This window comes from Magnolia sinica, chromosome 4 (assembly GCF_029962835.1).
Source record: "Magnolia sinica isolate HGM2019 chromosome 4, MsV1, whole genome shotgun sequence".
Lineage (NCBI taxonomy): Eukaryota > Viridiplantae > Streptophyta > Magnoliopsida > Magnoliales > Magnoliaceae > Magnolia > Magnolia sinica.
In genome coordinates this window covers 106,044,682-106,068,252 of record NC_080576.1, presented here as the reverse complement: position 1 = coordinate 106,068,252, position 23,571 = coordinate 106,044,682, and the positions used below count along the sequence as shown (strand labels likewise).

General features: G+C 37.4%; 1 protein-coding gene across 1 annotated transcript; it reads left to right on the top strand.

Annotated features, from left to right (window-relative positions):
* The first annotated feature begins 512 nt into the window (after positions 1 to 512).
* Positions 513 to 23,162, top strand: LOC131243662 (ubiquitin-conjugating enzyme E2 7-like). Its single transcript, XM_058243161.1, has 6 exons — positions 513 to 699; positions 827 to 929; positions 2,139 to 2,236; positions 2,328 to 2,428; positions 19,509 to 19,586; positions 22,818 to 23,162. Exons 1-6 carry the CDS (start codon positions 651 to 653, stop codon positions 22,893 to 22,895), a joined length of 507 nt encoding a protein of 168 aa, XP_058099144.1. The 5' UTR covers positions 513 to 650; the 3' UTR covers positions 22,896 to 23,162.
* The last annotated feature ends 409 nt before the right edge of the window (positions 23,163 to 23,571 follow it).

The window sequence follows — 23,571 nt, the reverse complement described above, 5'->3', positions numbered from 1 at the left end:
ACATCCAAATGCACTCGGACTCCCTAATTGCGAAAAAAACTACACAAGGTCACACGTAGCAGTTACACAGAGAAAAACAAATTTACTCTGGAGGAGTAGGATTTTCTATACGCACAAAGACGGAAACAGAACTCCTGTATTGAATATGAGTAAATCCAATGCGTCCAACTCCTATTCTACGGTGGAGATTATACGTAATTAAAATAGATATTGTTGAAAAATTCACATTTCCTCGTATACATTGATGGTCATTTATTTTTTAGAGGTGGACGATTATAATTTAATTTATGTACAATTTTGATTATTATTTCCGTGTATTTATTACATTATATTACATGCAAAATGTTTAAATTTTTAATTAAAAATTAACGGCTGTGATTAAGAGATATAAGTGTATGCACGAGTATAGATTCGAAAAGTCCGGCAGCTTATCAAATGACTCTTCCCACCCTAATTTAGACCCTTGCAATCAATCTTTTAAAGAACGAAACAAACAAACAAACAAAAGCAGAGATGCTTACTCCAACTTCTCTCTCTCCGAGCATACACATTACTTCCGTGTATAGTCGTCTTTAAAAGCCCTACGCTTCTCTCATTCTCTCTCCTCTCTCAGCAATCCAACCCTTCAACACAAAACCTCTCTCTCTCTTATGGCTGCAGCGACTCAAGCAAGCCTCCTTCTCACAAAGCAGCTCAAAGGTACGGATCCAATCTCCGTCTCTCTCTCTCTCTCTACGTATCCATATGCAATTTCTAGGGTTTCTTTTGTTATGAGATCTGGTGATGTAAGTACCGATCGGACGATCGATCTTTCTTCTACATGCAGATCTCAGCAAGAATCCGGTGGATGGATTCTCGGCTGGATTGGTTGATGATTCGAACATCTTCGAATGGAGCGTCACGATCATTGGCCCGCCCGACACTCTCTAGTGAGTATTTTAATCTCTATCTTGTGTTCTTTTCGTTAAAAGGTTGTATTTTTATGCTTGCTTTTGGATTTCTAGGGTTTCTTGATTTTTTCGGGGTTTGGATTTTCTTGATTTTGATTTGATTGCATTGGTTGGTGGTCTCGTTTTGTGGATGGTTGTGTGTGATTTTGGAATTTCATGCGTGTATTTTTTGTCATTATAGGGTTTTTGTTTTATAATGTTCATATGATTTTTTTTTTCATGGGTTGGGATACTGGAATTGCTCGATGTCTTCTGTTCGTTTGGAAATTGGGAATTATGATAGGGTTGTTTTTGTCATTTAGGGGTTCCATTGAGATGATTTCTACACGGGGATGTAATTTTGAACTTTTTTTTTTCACTTGTGGTTTTTTCCTTTCTTTTTTGGTTTATGTTATAATAAGTGGAGGTGTTATGAATGGTTGGGACATACGAAATAGGTTATTAGTTCTTCCATCAATTGGACGGGCAGGCCTACCTTGCTTTTCTCAAAGAATACCCACATTGGAAAATGTTACCATTACAATCAGCATATCTTTTTTCTCATTGAATTCAGAGCTTTTGATGGATGATTCTTTGGAGGGGTACTGATCTGAAAGTTTAATTGTTGATGGAGGAAATCTGGGGACATCAGGACACGCGACATAATGATGGAACACACTAAATGAATGGTATGGATTGACAAGATGTGGGCCCCACCTGTATGGTTGCTAGGCTGAACAGTACACACTTTTTGTGACTTTTCCCCTCTGCATTTTTATGGGAGTCTGGAAGGTCTTTGTTTTCTGAGTTGTTGTTTGGTGAGATCTATTGCAATATGGGCAGGGATTCATTGATGTCTTATCCGCTGTACAGATATTAGTCTTGACACATGATCATTGAATTGATATGATGATTTGCCTGTTGTAAATTTATTTCTTAATGTAACCTCTTGTTCACATTCTACCAGTTTCTGCTGTTGTTAAAGCATGACATTCATTGGTTTTCACATTTAGTTGCTTGATAAATTTTTATTAGACAACTTTCCATTGACATTCACTTGAGATAATAGACTTTTATTTTGAGATGCTTTAAAACTTGCCATTGACATTCACTTGAGATCATTTAAATTTTGGTATTAAATTATCAATGCTCACTGTATATTTATATTTTCTCTGGCACCCTGCTTGAATGACAATCATCTAATTGCAGCGATGGAGGTTATTTTAATGCCATCATGAGCTTCCCAGCAAATTACCCGAACAGTCCTCCATCAGTGAGGTTTACATCAGATATGTGGCATCCTAATGGTTGGTTACTTACCTTTTTGTTGATGGAGCTTCCCTCCCCCCCCAATTTTGCTTGTTTTTTATTGGGTTTTGATTTATGTTTGAACTTCAGTTTATCCTGATGGGCGGGTTTGCATATCAATTCTTCATGCTCCTGGGGATGATCCAAATGGCTATGAGCTTGCAAGTGAGCGATGGACGCCAGTCCACACAGTACGATTTGCCCATATCAACTTCCTACAGCTAGCTTTATTTTATCTTGAAATTGTGCTGTTACTGCTTGAGGGAAATTGCAATGATTATTTCCATCTTCGCTGTTGAAAGATTCTAAAAGTAGGGGTCTTGTTTGGATGCAAACAAGTGGAAATCTCAATTTCATTAGACAATGGTCACCTTGTATTTCATGCCAAGAAACTGCCATTGTGGATAAATATAATGATTATTATGAGGAATCCGTTCCGTCTATCGAAATACCCCAAGCGGTCTTGTCAATGGAATCTAATTTCTTTTCTTGGTGGATTCCACGTACCCAAACATGCCCTCAACTACTGATTACATGTATATTCAGGGAATATTTTGTTCTCGGATTTTCATTCGTATTTAAACTTTCAGAAATCGTGGATAAAGTAGCTGACCTGATATTTTTTTTGTCAATATGGAAGCAGTGCCGAGAACTGGTTTTTAGAATAAATTTCTTCTTAGTAAGTCGATGTATTGATCAAATATTTGTGAAATCCTGTGGTGGTAGGAGTCACACTTGCGACAATCATGGATCAGTTATATGTGTAGCACTTCATGACTGTTCTGCATACAATCTTCACATTTATCCATTGGTGCCGAGAACTGGTTTTTAGAATAATTTTCTTCTTAGTAAGTTGATGTATTGATCAAATATTTGTGAAATCCTGTGGCGGTAGGAGTCACACTTGCGACAATCATGGATCAGTTATATGTGTAGCACTTCATGACTGTTCTGCATACTATCTTCACATTTATCCATTGGTGTTGTTTCACCAAGCAACGGTTGGAAATTACTTTGGATCCTGACTATCTATATTGTAGTAGGCAAAATTTTGAAGAAAATGAAGATAAGTATCAGTTTTAAAGTTTGAAAGTTGCCACCCGACGCAAAATTAACAATATGTTTCTGGTGGATGTCATTTATGCACGACTGATGTTGGGACTTGACTTTTGACTATTTTGAGCATTTTATAACGCCTTGCCATTATTAATTGGTTGATCAATGGAAGACAATTTGGATTTGCCTGAGTATTTGACTGGGGAGTTGAAAATTTGAAATTGAGGTGGTGTCTCTGTGGTGAGAGCTTCCAAAAGTTGACCACCCACCCATTAGGAGGAGGTAGTAGTGGAAGGAGCAGCTGTTGTGTATGTTGAGGAGCATACATAACATGCAATTCAAAATCTTGGGAAAGCCCTCATGTAATAATGTGAGAAATCAGCCCCACACTTTGGACGCGAGATCAGATGTCCTGCTCCTTTGTCAATGGAGGTGCTGACATCTATCCACCTTACTTTTTGGCCTATTGCAATTTAAACCGGCATGCTTGTTTGTACTTCAGCTGTGGCCTCTTGTGATGTTAGCTGGATGTTTCGAGAGCAAACCATGTATGGATGACGAATGAGAACTGCTTTAAGAATCCAAAGAGGATGGGATTGTTAATAGTATACCGGCTAGCTTATTTTGAGCCGCAAATGCATGATATTCTCATGAGTTAATAGTTGATTGGTTAAATTCTGTGCATTGACATGCTCATATTCTCCCCCCTTTTTTTTTTCTTTAGCATCTTGGGCAGCAAGCACATGAACCCACATGGGAGAAACTGTGACTTGTTGAGAGTATGGAATTTTTTATTTTATAAATAACATGACAAATGATCAAATGATTGCAATAAACTGATACGTTGACATTGAAAGATCCAGAACTAGAATAGATTAACTATAAAAAAAAAAACTAGAACTGAAAGGTATTAACCAGATTAAGATCCAGATTCTTCCAGAAGTGCCGCAGTATAGATTAATATGCCGTATAGTGGACGAATGTATGCACAAACAACTTACTAGCATATACTAGTATAGAAGAATTCCAACTCAATTGAAGGGGATGTAAATATGGTAATATGGACCCAACAAACTTCTATTCTCAATCAACTAGGAAAGGAAGTAAAGCAGTGCATGCTTTAGGGAAATGTAAGCAACTAATGCTAATATAACTTTGTTCATATCAAATTATCAACAACTAATTGTCCAAGTCATAAAAGTCTTTACATGGTTTTATACTTTTCATGAAAGCAGAAGGCCCTTTTGTAATAGTAACCATCCTACTCTCTTTCTTTTTTCCCCCTGATGTACTGCCTGTCTATCTCAATAAGATATTAAAATGACTAAAATAACCTTGATTCTTGTCATGAACATGCATGCTTTCCATTGGTGGCCATAACTTGAATGTTTGTTTGAAAGCTATCAACACGTCATGACTAACTCTTTAACTCTAGGTAACTATTTAGATAACAAGCCTATGGACTTATTGAGTAGGTTTCATTTTGGATTTTTATCACTTGTTTGGTTGGCTACCTGTGGGTGTCAAATGATAATCTTGAATTACACAAGATTGATCTTGTTTGAAAACCTATTGAGTTGGCTCCCAAGTGAGCGTAGGATTCTGAAATTTGATATTATTTGAATGAGTAATGGATGATTTACAGAATGAATATATGGTTGTGATGGTGGGGATTCATGATATTTTAGTCATTGTGATATCTTGTTGCAATACATGGTTAGTTACGTAGTTTATAATTAATGGATGGGCACACTTATATTAGGGCTTTTTTTAAACAACAATTTTTTTATATTAGAGCTTCCTTTACTTTAAGGAAAAGTGTATTAATGCAAACCCTAAAAGGGGAAGCAAATAGATCAAAGAAAAGAAGAACGAGATTGTGGGAAAGGAACCCAACAATCCTCTAGCCAAATGTTAGAGACTGCAAATGCAAGATTGTGAGCAAGCTCAATAATCATCTGGCCTTAAACTAGAGATCACTTCCCTTCAATGACTACAATAGAGAAATAAGAGAATTTACTCAAATAAAGTATTTAAATAAGAAAAAATTAAGATTACTTCTTGCCTAATATAAAGATATGAAAGGAAATTTTTTAATGTGGAGATTTGAAAAAAATAGGAAAGTAAAAATATTTTCTACTATAGAGATTTGAAAGAAAAGGAAAGTAGGAATGGGCTAAAATGGGAAAGTGAGCCTTTTCTTGTGCACACGTGTGGGATGTGGGGCGATTGCATCATGTATGACCATGTAAAGATTCTTTTAGGAATAGTTCATGATAGTGGGAAATTAATTAAAATAGCCTCTAATTATGACGTCATAAAGGCGCTGACCTCATCATATATAGCCATTATTTATTTAGCCCTCTAAACACTCTTTGCATTTTTGGAGGACAAAAATGCTTCTCTACCAGCTGCCCCCGTGTCGCGGTAGCTTTTCGCGAAAGTCGAGAGGGCTTTTTGAGAATGGTGGTGTGGACCCCAGTAAATCAACGATTGAGGCCACCCCTTGGCCGATCTAATATGTTCAGTTTAATTTGACAACTGTAAACCCACATTAGGGTCATTTCAAAAAAAATAAAATTGGAGCTGTTTGTGGCCCACAATTGCATTAACGCAGTGAGTTAATTCCAAACTATTTCCTTGGGTGTGGCCCATCTGTGACGAGTTTTGCCCTCAAACTTAAGCGGATGTCATGAAATTAAAACCCCTTTCATGTGGACGGCTTGGATCTACTACAAGATGATCTAGTGGGCCTCACACAAGATGTGGGATGAGTTCAATAGGTGGGTCCCTTGTGTTGCATTTTCTCTCTTTCTTCATTTTTTTTCATGAGTGCAGACCATTTGGCTGTTAGGACCATTGCCACTTCCGTGGGACCTACTCCAACGACCTTATGGCATCATTCCCTCCATTTTGGCGAGCTTCTCGATGTTTTTTTTATTAAAAAAAATAAGATTTTTAGCCACATTCTTCGATGTAGAAGCTATGATGACCAAAGATAGGTTTATGTTAGGATAATAATGGCTTTTGTATGTTTTTTTTGTGGTCGGTGGGTATCAATGATGGGAGTTTGTGAAAGGGATGGGGGTGTGGTGGTTCTCTTTATAATTATAATTTTTATTTTTTTATGGGTATGAATGGTGAGAGTTTCTGAAATGGATGAATTTTGTAATGGAAGAATGTGATGAATGTTGTAGTGGAAGAATGTTGAAATGGATGAACGGTCGTAATTGTCATAACTCCCTTTGGGTCACAAATCCCACGAAAATGGTGATAACTCCCTTGTTATATGTCTGATTTGGGTGATCTTATACTTGTTGGAAAGGTAATTTGATAAACTTTCAAATGGCTTTGGAATCACCTAATTTGGACATCATTTGATTTCCTAAAAGTGGGCCTAAATTTACTGTGGATTGTCGACACCTATTATGGATCCCCGATCCCACGAAAATGGTCATAAGTCACAACTCCCTTGTTACATGTTCGATTTGGGTGATCTTGTAATCGCTGGAAAAGTAATTTGATGACTTTTAAATGACTTTGGAATCACCTTATTTGGACACCATTTGATTGCCCAAAAGTGGGCCCAAAGTTACTGTGGTTCGCCGGTACTCATTGTGGATCGTCAATCCAACGAAAATTGTCATAACTCCTTGTTTCATGTTTGATTTGGGTGATCTTGTATTCAGAAATATAATTTGATGACCTTTCAAATGACTTTGAAATCGCCTAATTTGGATACCATTTGATTGCCTAAAAGTGGGCCCAAAGTTACTGTGGATCGTCGATATTCAATGTGAATCGCAGATCCCACGAAAATGGTCATAACTCCCTTGTTACATGTTCGTTTTGGGTGATCTTGTACTTGTTGGAAAGGTAATTTGATGAACTTTCAAATGACTTTAGAATTACCTCATTTCGATGCCATTTGATTGCCCAAAAGTGGCCACAAAGTTCATCAATTTGGATCTCTCATTCACTGATAAATGTCATGATGAACTTTGGGCCCACTTTTGGGCAATCAAATGATGTCTAAATGAGGTGATTTCAAAGCCATTTAAAAGTTTATCAAATTACATTTCCAACAAGTACAAGATCACCCAAATCGGACATATAACGAGGGAGTTATGACTTTTTTGTGGGATCTATGATCCACAATAAGTATCGACAATCTATAATAACTTTGGGCCTACTTTTGGGCAATCAAATGATGTACAAATGAGGTGATTGCAAAGTCATTTGAAAGTTCATCAAATTGCCTTTCTAACAAGTACAGGATCACGCAAATCGGGCATGTAATGAGGGAGTCATGACTGTTTTCGTTGGACTGACGATTGACAATCCACAGTGAGTATCGACGATTCACAGTAACTTTTGGCCCACTTTTGGGCAATTAAATGGTGTCCAAATGAGGTGATTCCAAAGTCATTTGAAAGTTCATCAAATTATCTTTTCAACAAGTACAAGATCACCCAAATTGGACATGTAACGAGGGAGTTATGGCCGTTTTTATGGGACCGACGATCTATAATAACTTTGGGCCCACTTTTGGACTATCAAATGGTGTTCAAATGAGGTGATTCCAAAGCTATTTGAAAGTTCATCAAATTATCTTTCCAACAAGTACAAGATCACTCAAATTGGACATGTAACGAGGGAGTTATGGTTGTTTTCATTGGACTGGTGATCCACAATAACTTTGGGCCCACTTTGAGCAATTAAATGGTGTCCAACCAATGTTGTCAAATAGCATATGCGTGTGCGCATATGCGATCGCACAATCGCATGTGCGGTTGCATTTTTTTTTTTCCGCATTTTTTCAAAAAATTAAAAAAAATCAGAAAAATCAGAAAAAATTCAAAAAAATCAGAAAAATAAAATAAATTATTATATGTCATTGGGACATGAAATACATTTAATTTAAGTAAAAAAAAAAACCATACTCCATGCATGATGCATGCATCATACATTTACAATTTAGTAATTTACAAATTACAATATAGTTAACTTCTTAAATGATCTTAACATTAATAATTAACATTTTAGTTAGTACTAGTAGTTACACTTACATACTTACATTTAACAAATAACAATAACAAATATGAAATATCAAATATCAAATATCCATATTCAACATTCAACACTACATGTATATGATAGTGATACAAATACAATACATAATATATCAAGTTATCAATGATTCAATATCAAGTTATCAACAAACAATCGACAACATCAACACACTTAGACTTATGAGACAAGACAACCATTAAACAAAATTAAGAAGTTATGTATTTATTATTTATCTAATCATTAATCAATAATCATGATATACATTGATTTAGCATTCATTGTGGCACATCACCACCAAGTCCACCACCACCACCACCACCATCATCATCATTTGAGTCATCTCCTTCTTCCACATACACTTCTTCTTCTTCCGTTTCTTCGTCATCTGTATGTACTAATACTTCATCAACATCCAATGGTGGATGATCTTCAATTTGATCATCATTATCATCTTCTCCTTCTTCAATCTCCTTAATCTCATCTACGGGTTGACGGCTACTACTCGCCCTCCGGCTTCCCCCCATCCTTCGCCTTGGAGTGGTACTACTACCTTCACTAGGTGTCGATTCATATGCGGCATCTTCAACTTGTGCCCATGTCAGATCCTCTCCAGCAAATACCGGATCCTCCGTCTCTACGAGCCACTCGTTATCCGCAGCCAACTCATCTAAGCAGATAGGGTCAAAGAAGCCGGGCTTTTCTTTCCTACTTTGGAATCATTCTCGCAATGTTTGATTGTATTGAACGAAAACCAAGTCGTTGAGCTTTTTTTGCTTAAGGCGATTCCTTTTCTTGGTATGAATCTGCAAGAAAGAAAGCGCATTTGGCATTAGCTATTTAGGTAATTAATTTAGCTTAGGCCACTAAAAAATTAAAGTTTACAAAAAAACAAAACAGTTACTAAACAGTCTAAACTTTTACTTATCGACTCGAACGTGCTCCAATTGCGCTCGCAACCACTGGCATAACACGTAAGTCCAAGAATCTTCATAGCCAGCTTCTTTAGAGCTAGATCCTTCCTGTTCGGGTCCACTCCATAGGCAGCCTACAAGTCAGCTGAGAAAAACAATTTAAGTATAGGTTAGAATCGTTGGATCTCTTAGAGACACTTTGTAGAAAACCTTTTTGTAAGAGTTCAGTACACAGTTGACATGCCTACACTAACATAGTAACATTCTTTCATAGAAGTACTTACTGGGTAATTTCATTGTCCGATGTCTTATTACGATATCCCTTGAGAATATCCTTCACTTTTTGTGTAGAAGTCCAGCAAAGTTGAAATCTCGTCTTGTTCTCCTCTATCTGGAATCATTCTTTCCAAGACATCAATAAATCCAACCATATGCATAGTTAGTGCTTTTGTTGGATCAGTAGAAGCGAATAAACAGGCTGAGTTAAGGATGTAAGCAGCCGAATACAATGGGGATGACATTTGGCTGCCCCATCTTCTATCTATAATATCTAAAATTGGCCTGTAATCATGGTCTCTATAGTTAAAATGATCCATGATCTTATTTTTCACCATCTCCATCGCATCATATATGTAGCCCATTGCGGGCTTCTCATATCCGTCCACCAATTGCAACACAGAGACTAAGGGCTCGGATGATTTTAATGCCTTTACCACCTGAGTCCAAAAACTTTGAGAAAGAATTATTTGTTGAACCCGTTTCCCGTCAACCTTCTTTGACCAAGGCTCACTTGTAAAATCGGCCAATACTACAAAGCTTCCAAGTTCTGATTTCTTTGCATGTAGCCTTTGTAGTGTTAAAAAAGCTTTAACAAAACGGGTGACTGCTGGACGTAGCAAGTTACCCCAAATGTGTTTTCTCATTCGACTGAGAAGAAGAGCGTGTTTGTACATAAAGACCGTGATTCTTTTAGCCCTTGCAATCACGTTTATAAATAATCTACCTATATCTTCTAACATAAGATTAATACAATGGGCCACATAGGGGGTCCAAAATAAACGTCGACTCTTCTCCATAAGAAGACGACTGGCCATTACATACGAGGCTGCGTTATCTGTAATTACTTGTACAACGTAGTCCTCACCTATTTCTTCAACTACACTATCTAGTAAGTTAAACAAATATTCTCCTGTGTGTGAATGGCCCGACGCATCCACTGACTTCAAGAACATTGTCTCAGCTGGACAATTTACCAAAAAGTTAATGAGAGACCGACCGGATCTATCGGTCCATCCATCGGCCATTAGTGAACAACCATATATTTTCCATGATTCCCTATATTCAGCTATGAAGGATTGTGTATATTCAACTTCAGTTTTTAGGCATGTCTCCCTCATTTCATGATATGAAGGAGGTTTTAGCCCAGGTCCAAATTGACCTATAGCCTCAATCATTACCTTAAAAACTTTTCGATTTAACGGCGTTGAAAGCAACGCCGGTTTGGTAAAACCACTTAGCAATATATTGAATTGTGGTTTTCCTATCTTTTGTTTATACTGGTTCTCTAAAGTTGTTTGAGCCGGCCATTTCTCTCTACGCCTTTGGTCGACCACATCCTCGGGGTGTGGTATACACCATCTATCTATGGGCCCATGCCCTCCGGCTCTTTTCGATGGTCTAGACCGGCCTGTTGAAGTAGGGGGAGTGAGACTAGCTTCATCTACATTAACTATATTTATATCTCCATATGCATCTTGTTCCATATATTTCTCCTGACGTAGGGCACTATCGCATTTCTTTCTTGATTGTTTTTCCATATACTCCACGATCTCCGTTCGGATTTCTGGAGTAATTTTATTGCATGCTTTTGCATTTAACCCCGGTAAATGTGCAAGGTGTTGCTTGTGCCTTGCAATGCCACCGGAAGTCACAAACCCACATAACTCATATACTATGTGAGTCTTTTCGGTAGCACTACGATAGTGCCCATACTTCCAACCCGGGTCATTCGACTTGGGCTTCAAAGAGGAAGATTGGGAAGAAGACATTATAATGGTGGATAGTGGCAGTGCGTGTGTATTATTAGCACTAATAAGTAACTAGCTAGCTACTAACTAGAAAGTAGAAAGTAATTACAAATAAAAAGAAAAGTAAAGTAAGAGACTAAGAAGTATAAGAAGAAGAAGTAAGAAAGAAGTAGATCTAAGAGACTAAGAGAGTGAGTAAGAGTAAAGACTAAAGAGCCTAAAGTGATGGGACTTGGGGGGGAGAGAGAGAGAGAGAGAGTTACACACTTACACTTACACTCGTAGAAACTAGAAAGGGAGAAGAAGAGGGAGAGAGAGAGTTTAGTTACACTTACACTTGTAGAAAGGGAGAATAAGAGGGAAAAGAAAATGAGAAAAAGAGAGAGAGTTGAGTTACACACTTACACTTGTAGAGAGAGAGAGAGAGAGAGAGAGAGAGAGAGAGAGAGAGATTTACACACAAATAAAAGTAAAATTACAAATGTAACAACTAACAAATCTAAAAGAGGTTCCCAACTTCAAATCTTGTTGTAACTTGTAGTCTTGTACTTGTAATCTTGAAATCTTGTTGTAAGTTGTAACTTGTACTTGTAAGTTGTAACTTGTAGTCTTGTAATGTAAGTTGTAACTTGTCACTTGTAAGTTGTAAGTTGTAACTTCAAACTTGTAAGTTGTAACAACTAACAATTAACAAAGTAAGTAACAACTAACAAATCAATTAACAAACAAAATATAAAAATAAAAAATAAAAAATGATAGAAAGAAGTTGTTAGAAACTTAGAATGTGAAACTTAAAACTTAGAAAACTTAGTGGATGGAGATTGGAGAGGACTAGAGGAGAGAGGAGTCTCTTGACTCTTGTCTTGACTCTTGATCTTGAATCTTGAATCTTGAATATGGATGGTATGAATGATGTATCATGTATCATGTATCTTGGATTCTTGAATCTTGAATCTTGATTCTTGTTGTACCCTCTTGATTCTTGAAAGTTGAAAGAAAAGAAAAGAAATATGGAAATGGAATATGGATGGAGAGGAGTGGATGGAATGTAGAATGTAGATTGTAAAATGAAAAGTGCTTAGTAAGAGAGGATGTAGTAAGAGAAATAGAGAATAGAGAGAGAGTTTGAGCTTTTTTTGTAAGTAGGAATGCTTAGAATGCATATATATAGAGTAAAAATCTGGATTAAAAAAAAAGGGTCAAAAAATGGTCAGAAATTTGACCGTTGGCCAGTATGCGATCGCATGTGTGCAGCGATCGCATATGCCACTGCCGCATATGCGATCGCATGTGTGCAGGGATCGCATATGCCACTGCCGCATATGCGATTGGGCCAAATATATGCGCATATGCAATCACATATTCGCATATGTGACCGCACATGACAACAGTGTGTCCAACTGAGGTGATTCCAAAGCTATTTGTAAGTTCATCAAATTATCTTTCCAATGGTTACAAGATCACCCAAATTGAACATATAATGATGGAGTTATGAAAGTTTCATGGGATCGGTGATCCACAATAACTTTGAGCTCACTTCTGGGCAATTAAATGGTGTCCAGATGAGGTGATTCCAAACCCATTTGAAAGTTCATGAAATTATCTTTCTAATGATTATAAGATCACCCAAATCAGACATGTAACGAGAGAGTTATGATAGTTTTCATGGGACCGACGATCCACAGTGACTACCGGCGATCCATAGTAACTTTGGGCCCACTTTCGGGCAACCAAATGATGCCCAAATTAGGCGATTGCAAAGCTATTTGAAAGTTCATCAAATTACTTTTCCAACAAGTATAAGATCACCCAAATTGGACATGTCACGAGGGAGTTATGACCTATTTTGTGGGATCTGCAACCCAAAGAGAGTTATGATAGTTATGACCGTTCATCCATTTCAAAATTCTTCCACCACAACATCCATCCATTTCAACATTCATCACATTCATCCATTATAATATTCTTTCAGTTCAAAATTCATCTACTACAACATTCTTTCATTTAAAAATTCACCCATTTCATAAACTCCCACCATTCATACCCATAAAAAAACAAAATAATTATAAAGGGAATCACTGCGCCCTCATTCCTTTCACAAACTCCTATCATTGATACAACAAAAGAAAAAAAACCACACACACACACACAAAAGCCACTATTATCCTAATATAAGCCTATTTTTTGTCGTCATTGCTTCTATGTCGGACAGCGTGGCAAAATTTTTTTAAAAAAAAAACACTTAAAAGCTCGCCAGAATGGAGGGAATGACGTTGGAAGCTCGCCAGAGTGGGTCCTACGGAGGTGGCAATGGTCCCTTCTCGTGAAAGAAAAAAACAAAGAAAGAGAAAGAAAATGCTAAATGGCATTCCCGCGCAAGGGACACTTATTGAACCCATCCCACATCTTGCGTGGGGCCCATTGGATCGTCTTGTAAAAGATCAAAGCCGTCAACATGAAAAGGGTTTTAGTATCATGTTATTTGCCCAAGTTTTAGGGCAGAACTCAATACAGATGGACGACACCTGAGGAAACAGTTCAGAATTAACTTAAAGCGTTAATGCAGTTGTGGGCCACAACTAGCTCCAAATTTTATTTTTTTTTGAAATGACCCTATTGTGGGTTCACAGTTGTCTGATTAAAGTGAACATATTAGAGCGGTCGAGGGGTGGCCCTATTCTCAAAAGGCCCTGTCAACTTCCACGAAAAGCTACCGCTGCACGATAGGACGGCTGTAAGAGGGGCATTTTTTGTCCTCCAAAAATGCAAAAAGTGCCTTGAAGGCTAAATAAATAATGGCTTAAGCTGAGGTCAGATCCTTTATGACCTCATAATTAGAGGTTATTTTAATTAATTTCCCCTTGGTTGGAATAAGGTTAATTCCAGTATTAGTTCCTTCAGATTGTATGCATATGCCATATGTTGCTTCTATTCCCTCGAGCATATGTTGCTATACTTCCTTTCTTGTAGATTAAGACTAAAATGTTGATGGATCTATCGCGCTCCCCTTAAACCAATTCACTAGTGTGCTGTTTGTGCATACAAAAGTCCATTATCCGGCTTATTCATGTATCATTTTTGGGTGGCTGGAGGTTTCAGATTTGTTGGGCTAGGGACTGTAGATTGAGTTGGGTTCATGGGTCACTCGGGAACTGTTATGGTGTAGATTTTGGCTGAATAAAGTGTGATTTTGGGGTTAAGGTGAGTACAGATTAGGCTGTTTTAGGTCTTTTAAGGTGTGTGAAAATAGACTGGTATTATGATATGTTTAAGCTCAGAATTGGGACTTATTTTGCATAGGACTGAAGGTTGGGACTGGAATAGGCTACGGTTCTTGTATAGGGACTATATTAGGGTTGGTTTTGCATAGGACTAAAGGTGAGTGCAATGGAGACTGAGCACTCGCAAGTTAGGAGTGAGTTGGTACGAGTTGAAGGCTCTAAAATGGCAAGGGGGAGGCTCAAAAGGACGTGGGTGGAGGTAGTAAGAAAAGTCTTGACGAGCTATGGTCTAACTGAAGTTAGGCCCTTGATAGTGGAATGGCAGAACAATATTCATGTAACCAACCCCAATTAGTTGGTATGAGGCTTAGATGATGATAATGATTAGGTTTGGGTTTTTGGCTGAGGTGTTAGGGAAGGTGGAAATTTGTGATTTGAGGGCTGGTTATAAGTGGGCAGTTGGATCGTCAGGATTTTTTGGGGGCTGTACTGCTGGTCAGAGGAAAACAATGGAACTCGTGGTTGCAGTTGGTCCTAGAATGTGCCACATAATGAACTTGTATGCACAACCAGGATACTAGTAAAAAAAACTTCCAAATTGTTCTTTAGGTGATTTTGACCCTCCTTTTCGTTTATGCTTTATTACTTGCATTGTGTAGTATTATTTTTTTTTTATTCCCAAATGTGTAAACATGTCTTTTAATGTCTCCTGAAGTATCACTGAAAATCTCACCTTTTTCCAATGTTTCCGCAATGTTTCCCTCACTTAACGATATTTTTCCAGGCATCGGCGATATCAATACATGTTTCCATATCCTCTATCTTCGACACATGTAACAATACTAACACTCTTAAACCCTAATTATGATGTTTCTTTTTATATTATGGAAGTGATTCCCATGTAAGGGAGATGCCGCAACTTGGTAGCCAGATTTTCTTGGTCATAGGACACAAATGACCTAGCATCAAATTCAGGCTTGATAGAGTTTTCGAGCCAATCTCTCACCATTGAATTTTTGACCATCCACCTTTTGTCAAATGGATTAATTGAACTTAGTTCAGTGAGATGTACATCTACATAACCCATCATGTAGATTGGATAGTTGAACTTGGTTCAATAAGATGCATGTTCACATAACCCAATAAGATGGGACCACCATCACCATCATATCCTTGTCCCTATATTTGGTGTTGGCCTTACAGATCCTACTTTGATGATCAATCCTGAGGTCTTATACTTGGTAAGCGAACAAGCCTACGCATCCCTTCTCACCTCCTCAATCCAAGTCCTTATGGTGCCCTTGTCCTCCTTTCAGGCATTTCAACCCTAGTTGAAGGAGCAAATAGGTTGCCAATAAGATGGCGACCGCGAAAGCATTTTTTTTTCCTGCGAATTTGCCTTTTGAGAAATCATTTAAAATGGGAAGCATCATTAGGTGAGTGGAGGGTATTTTATCAGGTGATAAATGGAGATTGGAGGATCCTAGTAGTAGCATCCAACTGTTGCTTGCTTGTCATGGTTTCCAAAGGGGGTTAAACTTTACAGAGCAGACAATGGGAGGTATGCTGAATGTCGTTGAGGAGATCAGCAAGGACAAGGAAAAAAAAGAACAAGGATATGATAGAGAATGGTTTAAGCCAAGGGAAAAGATGACAAAAAAGACTTAATCAAAAGTAGTGTATAGGTAGCCAAGAATGGGAAAGAGCTATTGGTTGCAGGATGTTAAACATGAAAATGAATAATGGACATCGGATTCAGTGATCATGGAGAAGTATGTTTAATTACTTGTTTCACAAGAAATTGGAGATGGGGGAGGATTTGTTGTCTTCTAGGTCAGAAAAACACAAGTCAAAGATGACTTCCTGAGAGAAGCAGGGATCTGAGACAGAGAAGCGATGTTAGTGGTTAGGTGTTTTCATGTAAAATGGAGGTGTAGATGTGTCCCTTTTTCTTGGTCAGTAAATCATGCTTTATTGAGAAAAGCCCAAAGACACATTTTGGTCCTTCTTTGTGTGTGGTATCCCATGTGGGGAGTAGGATAAACAGTCATGGCTTGCAATATCGGTACCATATTGGTTGATGTGGCTGTATCGAATTTGTACTGGCCCCAGATACAGTACGCTTGTATCAGCCATATCAATGTTCGACACTGATTCAGGCAACCATGGAGGCCCAAATTCAATTTTTGTTTACGAAAATTTCTCTTATTTTTTCATTTCAATTATAGAGGAAGCTTGGAAAATCTTTTGGACTTGATCAAGGCCTATTTTGGGGGGTTAAAACAAAAGATGCGAGTGGGATTCGACAAATTGAAGCAATATGGACCGATATGGGAGAAAAACAGAAAAAGGGTAAAACCATAACCGTTTTTTGGTGTTTTCATATTCTTTTTGTTGCATTTCAATGTAATGGGCCTTAATTCACTAAATCATGCGTGATTTTTGTATTGTGGTTTATTTGCATTCGATTGGGGCCCATTTTGTTGACTTTCAGGAGGTCAAGCTGACAGGCAACATTCTTATAAACGACGGATCTGATACACCATTAGATACATGTCCAAAATACAAAAAGGGATAGATTCTTGAATATTTTATTTTTACCTTTTTCTGATATTTTTCCTTAAATTCCTTAGCTTAAATAATTTTGACCAGATATATTCCATGCTTTTAATACATTAAAAGTAAAAGCTGGACATTCAGGTTTGCATGTCAATTTATAAATATCAAACGAACAAAAAAGGTGGAAAAAGCAAGGGAAAAAAAAAACCCCCTCTTTTCTCAGGGTGAATACTGTGGTGGCTTGGAGACCCAATTAGGGCTGTCTAATGACCCCGAGCCCTTACAGAAGTTGTTTCTAACAAAGAACAAATGTCGGGTGGACATGGACCACACCACTGGAAATTTAACCTATTAATTGAGTCACATTGACGTGGATGAAAGGAAAACACCCCCCTCTTTTGGATCTACCTCAATACTGTGCTCATGCCCTAAAATTATTTGGCAAAATGGATGAATGGTGTAGATATAACACATTCATCAGACCCAACTTTAGGTCTTTGCTCCGAGTCAAACCTTAATTGACGAGACATATATTAACTTGAAATTTGACAATTAAATTATGGACTGCACTCCAATATCAGACATTCGGGTTTGCATGTCAATTTATAAATATCAAACGAACAAAAAAGGTGGAAAAAGCAAGGGAAAAAAAAACCCCTCTTTTCTCAGGGTGAATACTGTGGTGGCTTGGAGACCCAATTAGGGCTGTCTAATGACCCCGAGCCCTTACAGAAGTTGTTTCTAACAAAGAACAAATGACCGCCCTTCTTTTTCAGAATTCGATCTGGAATAATGCATTTTTGGTCAATGAAATGATGATATAATATATGAGCATTTTGAACTGGGATGATGAGAAGCAACCAAAGCACATACTAAGCAATCAATTATATTTCGTTTCAGATTGCATATCTTAATTTTCTGCGCTTACCTTCGAAGTACTGTTAAACAGTTTTACATGCTTCTTTGCTGTAACATTGTGTTGATAATTTGCGTCACTGGCTTGTGATGAGATACTCTACTTACTGTGACCTTTCTTGCACAAGTTCCTTGATAATCATGCTTCTACAATCTCGAGGACATTGACGGTCCAGAAATCATTTCGTAGTCATTTTATTTGATAAGCCTCATTTAGATTTTGCAGTGGTTTTCTTTATTCTTCTAAGATGTTGGAGTTAGAACATCACCAAGAGGTTGAAGAGGGAGGTGCAGATATTAAGGTCTTGGAGGTTATGAATAGAGAGCTTTTGGTTAAATGGTTATGGAGATTCGGGTTGGAAGAACAGGCTTTATGGTGGATCACTATAGCTGCCAAATATGGTTGTGACATGGGTGGGAGCTGCACTATGACAACATATTCTTATAGAGCTTCGGCAGTTTGGAAAGGGGTTCTATCCGTTAAGTCAAACTTCGATGAAGGGATTTCTTCAGTCTCGGGGATGGAAAGAGGATTCGCTTTTGGGAAGATGCTTGGGTAGGGGACACACCTTTACAAAGTTTGTTTCTGAATATTGCTAGATTGTCTCCTCTTCACAGAATCTTCATTGTGGATTGTTTCATTTTGGACGGATCTTCAGCGGTGTGGTGCCCCCCATGTCGTTCGTTTCTATCTGACGAAGGGGTGGCTGATTTGACCTTGCTTCTGAATCATATTCATTTGTTCTTCCCAACTAGCGGCGAGAATGACTGTGCAGTTTGGAGGTATAATAAATCTGAATTCTCTGGAATTAGGTCTTTCTACTCTTCCTTGCTCAAGGAGGAAGGGAATGGGGCAATCAAGAATACGAGATATGTGTGGCACTATGGTGCCTCTCCTAAGGTAGCAGTTTTTTGTTGACTTGTTGGTAGATAAAGGGTGTTAATGGTGGATAATCTCCAGAAAACAGGGATGATTCTTCCCAATATTTGTTTGCTGTGTAGAGCTGATGGGGAATCAATCAACCACATTTTCCCTCATTGTTCGTTTTTGTCCAAGCTATGGAGTGGCTTCCTATCTCCTGCTCATCTTTCCTGGGTCATGCCGGCTTCTGTAGGTGACTTTTTGATGGGTTGACATGGGGTGGATGTTGGCAAGGAGACGGAAGCTTCATGGAGGTTATGTTTGCTAGCAGGGCCTTGGGTGATTTGGGAAGAAAGAAATGGGAGGTTTTTCTAATATATCACATAATGTTGATTGGGTGATGGGGAGAGTCTGGGGTTTTGTTTCTGAATGGGGCTTGTGTAAAGGTGGGGTGAATTTATCCTCGTTGCCTTTGTGACAAGGCGGGTTGTTTTGTTTGTTATTTATTTATTTATTTATAATGCTTTTCGTTTGTGGTCCCTTGTTTTCTTTGCTGCCTTTTGGTGCTTGTCTATATTTTTTTTTGTTCTCTGAAAAAAAAAAGCAAATAAAAAGATCATTACTAATCAAGTTGATTTAACGTGCAGGTTGAGAGCATTGTTTTGAGTATTATTTCCATGCTTTCAAGTCCTAATGATGAATCTCCTGCAAACATTGAAGCAGCGGTGAGTAAAATTAAGTAATTAATAGTTATTTTTTTCACTTAAGTTTTCATTCATGTTGGTCAATTCAGCCTTCAAAATGCTGTCAAGTAACATTTCCTTGCCGCTTGTTGTGGGCATTGGGAAGTGGAATATTTGAACAGAAGTATGAAATCCTATGGCAACCCACTTTGACAGCTAGATGGACCCATTCTTTCCACTTGTAGTTATAAAGTAGTACAATGATTGTTCTATTACATTGTCAAATGTGGAAAGGAAGGGTGCATTAGCTGTCGGAGTGGGTGTAGATAGTGGCTCCCTTAAATTATTTGTGGGAGGTTGGAATGGGTGCTTGTACTGTCTTGATCAATGTGTCAGATCTGCATTATATATTTTTAAATTACAGAAATGCTGTGGGACTTGGACAGCAAAATGCACCCATCCTGTCCACTCCTAGTTATAAAACAATATAATGGCTGGTATGCCCAAACATGGAGAGGGTGGGTGCTGTAGAAGTGCCGCTATATAGAACTAAAAAGAAAAATCTACTAGTACCACAACCCTTTGAAAGCAATTAAATAGAAAGGGCAATTACTGACAACCACTCATTGTTCTAAAACGTGATCGCATATGCGATCACATGTCCACATATTGTGGATCAGATCGCATATGCCATGATGGCATATGTGAACCTGGCAAGTATGCCATGGCATACTTTGACATGTGACCAATATGCGATTGCATACTGCATATGCGGTCACATATTTCCCAATGGTCAGAAATATGACTGTTGGGATCTTCTTCTTTTTACATTTCAATTTGAGAAACTTTGGCCTATAAATAGGCACTCGTATCCCCTCCATTTTGACCATTCTTTACTCTAAAGCTCTAAATCTCTCGATCTCTCTCTTACACATCTCTCTGTTACTCTAATCTCTCTACAACTATTTCAAGTATGTTTATTTTTATATTTTGTACGTTGTGCTTGTTTTTTTTTTTTCCTTCTTTTCTTTTTTATAAATTGCATTTGTAAATAAGTTGCAAGTTGTAAATTGTTTCAAGTTATCCATTTATCAATAAAATTTCTATGTTCAAAGTTTTTAATAATTAATTCTCTCTTAATGTAGCTTGTTGATTGTTTTGTTAAAATTTATGTAAATGTAAGATAAGTAATTAAATATATAACTTAATGAAACACTCAAACTATAATTAAATAAGTAAAATAACCCAATCCAATCATGTTCACTAATTAGGCAAGTTTTCCCTAATTTTTTAATTCAATTTTTATTTTTATTTTTTTCCTTTTAAAAAAAAAATGTGATGGCGTATGCGATTATGCGATCACATATGAAAACAGCATATGCTGATCGCATGTGATTGCATATGCAATCGCATATGCAATTTGACAACATTGCAACCAATCACTGAAGGAATGAGCAAAACAAAAGGCTTGGATCATCAAGCATCAGCAAGCAAAGGGTATGAAGTCAGTGCTAGAGATGGCAATGGCTCTAAGAGTCTCAGCTCAAAACTTCAAATTCTAAATTAAAAAACACACTAATCAGTTTTCTCTTCACAATGACCATTTATGTTAGTCCCTAAACTGTAATTTTAGTAGCAATTGATAATACCTAACTTATTTTTAAAACATTGCAGGCTCAGTTTACTAATCTGCCCTACGTAACTTAGGTTTGAATCAAATGGAACCGAAAGAAGACCCCAAAACAGATCCAATGTGACTAACATAATAGTAGAATTAAATAAAACACTGAAAAAAAATATTAAATAGGGAAAAATAGCAAATGGGCCACCCAATCCATATGGTTCTATGCTCAATCAAAGGGCCTGTTTGGATACCATCAGATAAGTTACTTTTTCTACTTACAGCAGTAGATAAGTAACTTATTTCAGATAAAGAAGTTTGGTTTATGATTAGTTATAATTAACGTTTTTACTTAAAATTATTTAACCACTTCAGCTAATTTTTTTATAGCTTTTCATAAGTTGCTGAAGAGAGAATCAGGAGAGACGAAAGAGAGAAGAAGCTGTTAAGTATGTTGTTTGCCAAACATACTTATTTGCTTAATAAGTAGAAACTAAGATAAGCTACTTGAGGCATAAGTAGCTTACCTCAAATAACTTACAATCCAAATGCCCCTAATTGACCAGACCTTTAACAGCCAGGCTGCAGGTGCCATATTAAGGGGGTGTTTGGATCATAAGTTACTTAAGATAAGCTACTTATGCCTTAAATGGCTTATCTCGATTTCTACTTATTAAACTGAAGTGATTAAGTAACTTTAAATAAATAAAAAAACGAACTTATAATTTATCATAAACCAAACTTACTTATCTCAAATAAGTTACTTGTCTACCGCTGTAAGTAGAAAATGTAACTTATTTGGTGGTATCCAAACAGGCCCTAAATCTCTGAAATACGAACTCATTCTTTTAAGTTTCACCTGAAGTCGCTTCCTTTTTAAGTTCAAGCCAAACATCAGGGGTCTTATGTTTAGGTTGGCTGAGTTGTTAAAGAGCTGAAATTTAGCTCTTGCAGTTGGAAAAGATGTATGATGTGAATCTGGACTTTGGATCACATCATTCCCACACTAGTTTATGGAGAACTTTTGACTCCAGCTAGTTTGCTTCTATATACCTCTGAGTGACTTCTGACTCCAGCGAGTTGCTTATATATATATACTGCTGAGAGATTCTACATAGAGTTTCATTAGTTGAGATTCATGAACCCTTCTTGATGCCGGTCTTCTCATTGATCCAGTACTTCTTATGCTTGCCTCAAAGAGTCTTTTTATTGTGCACAATCGCAGTTTCTTTTATGGCCCTTTAATTAGTTCAAACTAGCTCAATCTAATCAACCCTTTAATATTTGAATGCGCTTAGCAAAGCTCCTTATCAAAACCTTAAAAACTTCCTAAACCTGAGACAACCAGGAATTCCAAGTGTAATGAACTGATCCTATTACCCTAATCCCATCATACAATTGAAACCCAAATTCTGACCCTTAAAAATATAATTTTCGACATTGACAATTCAGACATTCACAGAACGCAACAATAGACCTCTGAAAGCTCTCCGAGATGGTGCTCTAGTATTGTGGGATCCACAACTTGTCATCATGGTTTCATTTGCTAGCGGCTTTTGTAGGAACTGGCAACTATTTATTTGCAATGCAAGTGTTTATTGAACCATGGTTCGAGCTTTGGCTCTAACACAATCTTAAATACTCTTTTGCAGAAAGAATGGAGAGATCGGAGGGATGAGTTCAAAAAGAAAGTCAGCCGCATTGTCAGACGGTCACAAGAAATGCTTTGAACCTGAAAAGATAAGTCCTGCACATCTCGGGGAGAATCTGGTCAAAGCCAATCTACAATTCTCTTGCATGTGAATTCGTGTTGGAGGAAGGTCTGGTTGCTTATCTGATAAATCTCGTAGCCCATCATGTAGAATTTCTATTGAAGTTCTTGCATCCATCTCTCCCCATCTCTGTTTTGTTTTGTTTTTTGTTTTTTTTTTTTTTTTGACTGATTGTTAGTACATAAAAATTTGGACATTTTGTTATATTTAATGGGCTTTGTTTGATGTAGTGTCTACAGGCATTTTTTTTTCCTACATTTGTTTGATGAAGTAAAGTTGGAAATGGGATTTGGGGGATTTCCTTTGGGATTTTTGGCCTATAATTCCTTATAATTGCTGATTTTCCAAAAATAAATAAATAAAAATCTTTAGCATTCTTATTTATGAAAGCATGCCTCCGAACTTTGAAGGTGAAAAGGACCTGTTTGCCCTTATTTGAGAATGGTCAGGGAAATCTTGAAGATCCGTAATAAAAAGAAATTAAGAGCTTTGCAAAGTGCAACAAAGCTCTTGTACACGCTGCACGTACCAGCATGAGATCTAATTCATCCATCATGTTGGCCCCACCTTGTATATGTTTTCCCAAAAGGAATATCTAATTCAATCAGCACTTGCCGATGGGTTGGAAAAAACT

What these genes read in the sequence shown, in the direction of transcription:
- LOC131243662 (XM_058243161.1), top strand. Translation starts at nt 651, where the DNA reads ATGGCTGCAGCGACTCAAGCAAGCCTCCTTCTCACAAAGCAGCTCAAA. An exon ending in TCTCACAAAGCAGCTCAAAG is followed by an intron (nt 700 to 826) that starts GTACGGATCCAA and finishes TTCTACATGCAG; the next exon opens with ATCTCAGCAAGAATCCGGTG. An exon ending in AGATATGTGGCATCCTAATG is followed by an intron (nt 2,237 to 2,327) that starts GTTGGTTACTTA and finishes TTTGAACTTCAG; the next exon opens with TTTATCCTGATGGGCGGGTT.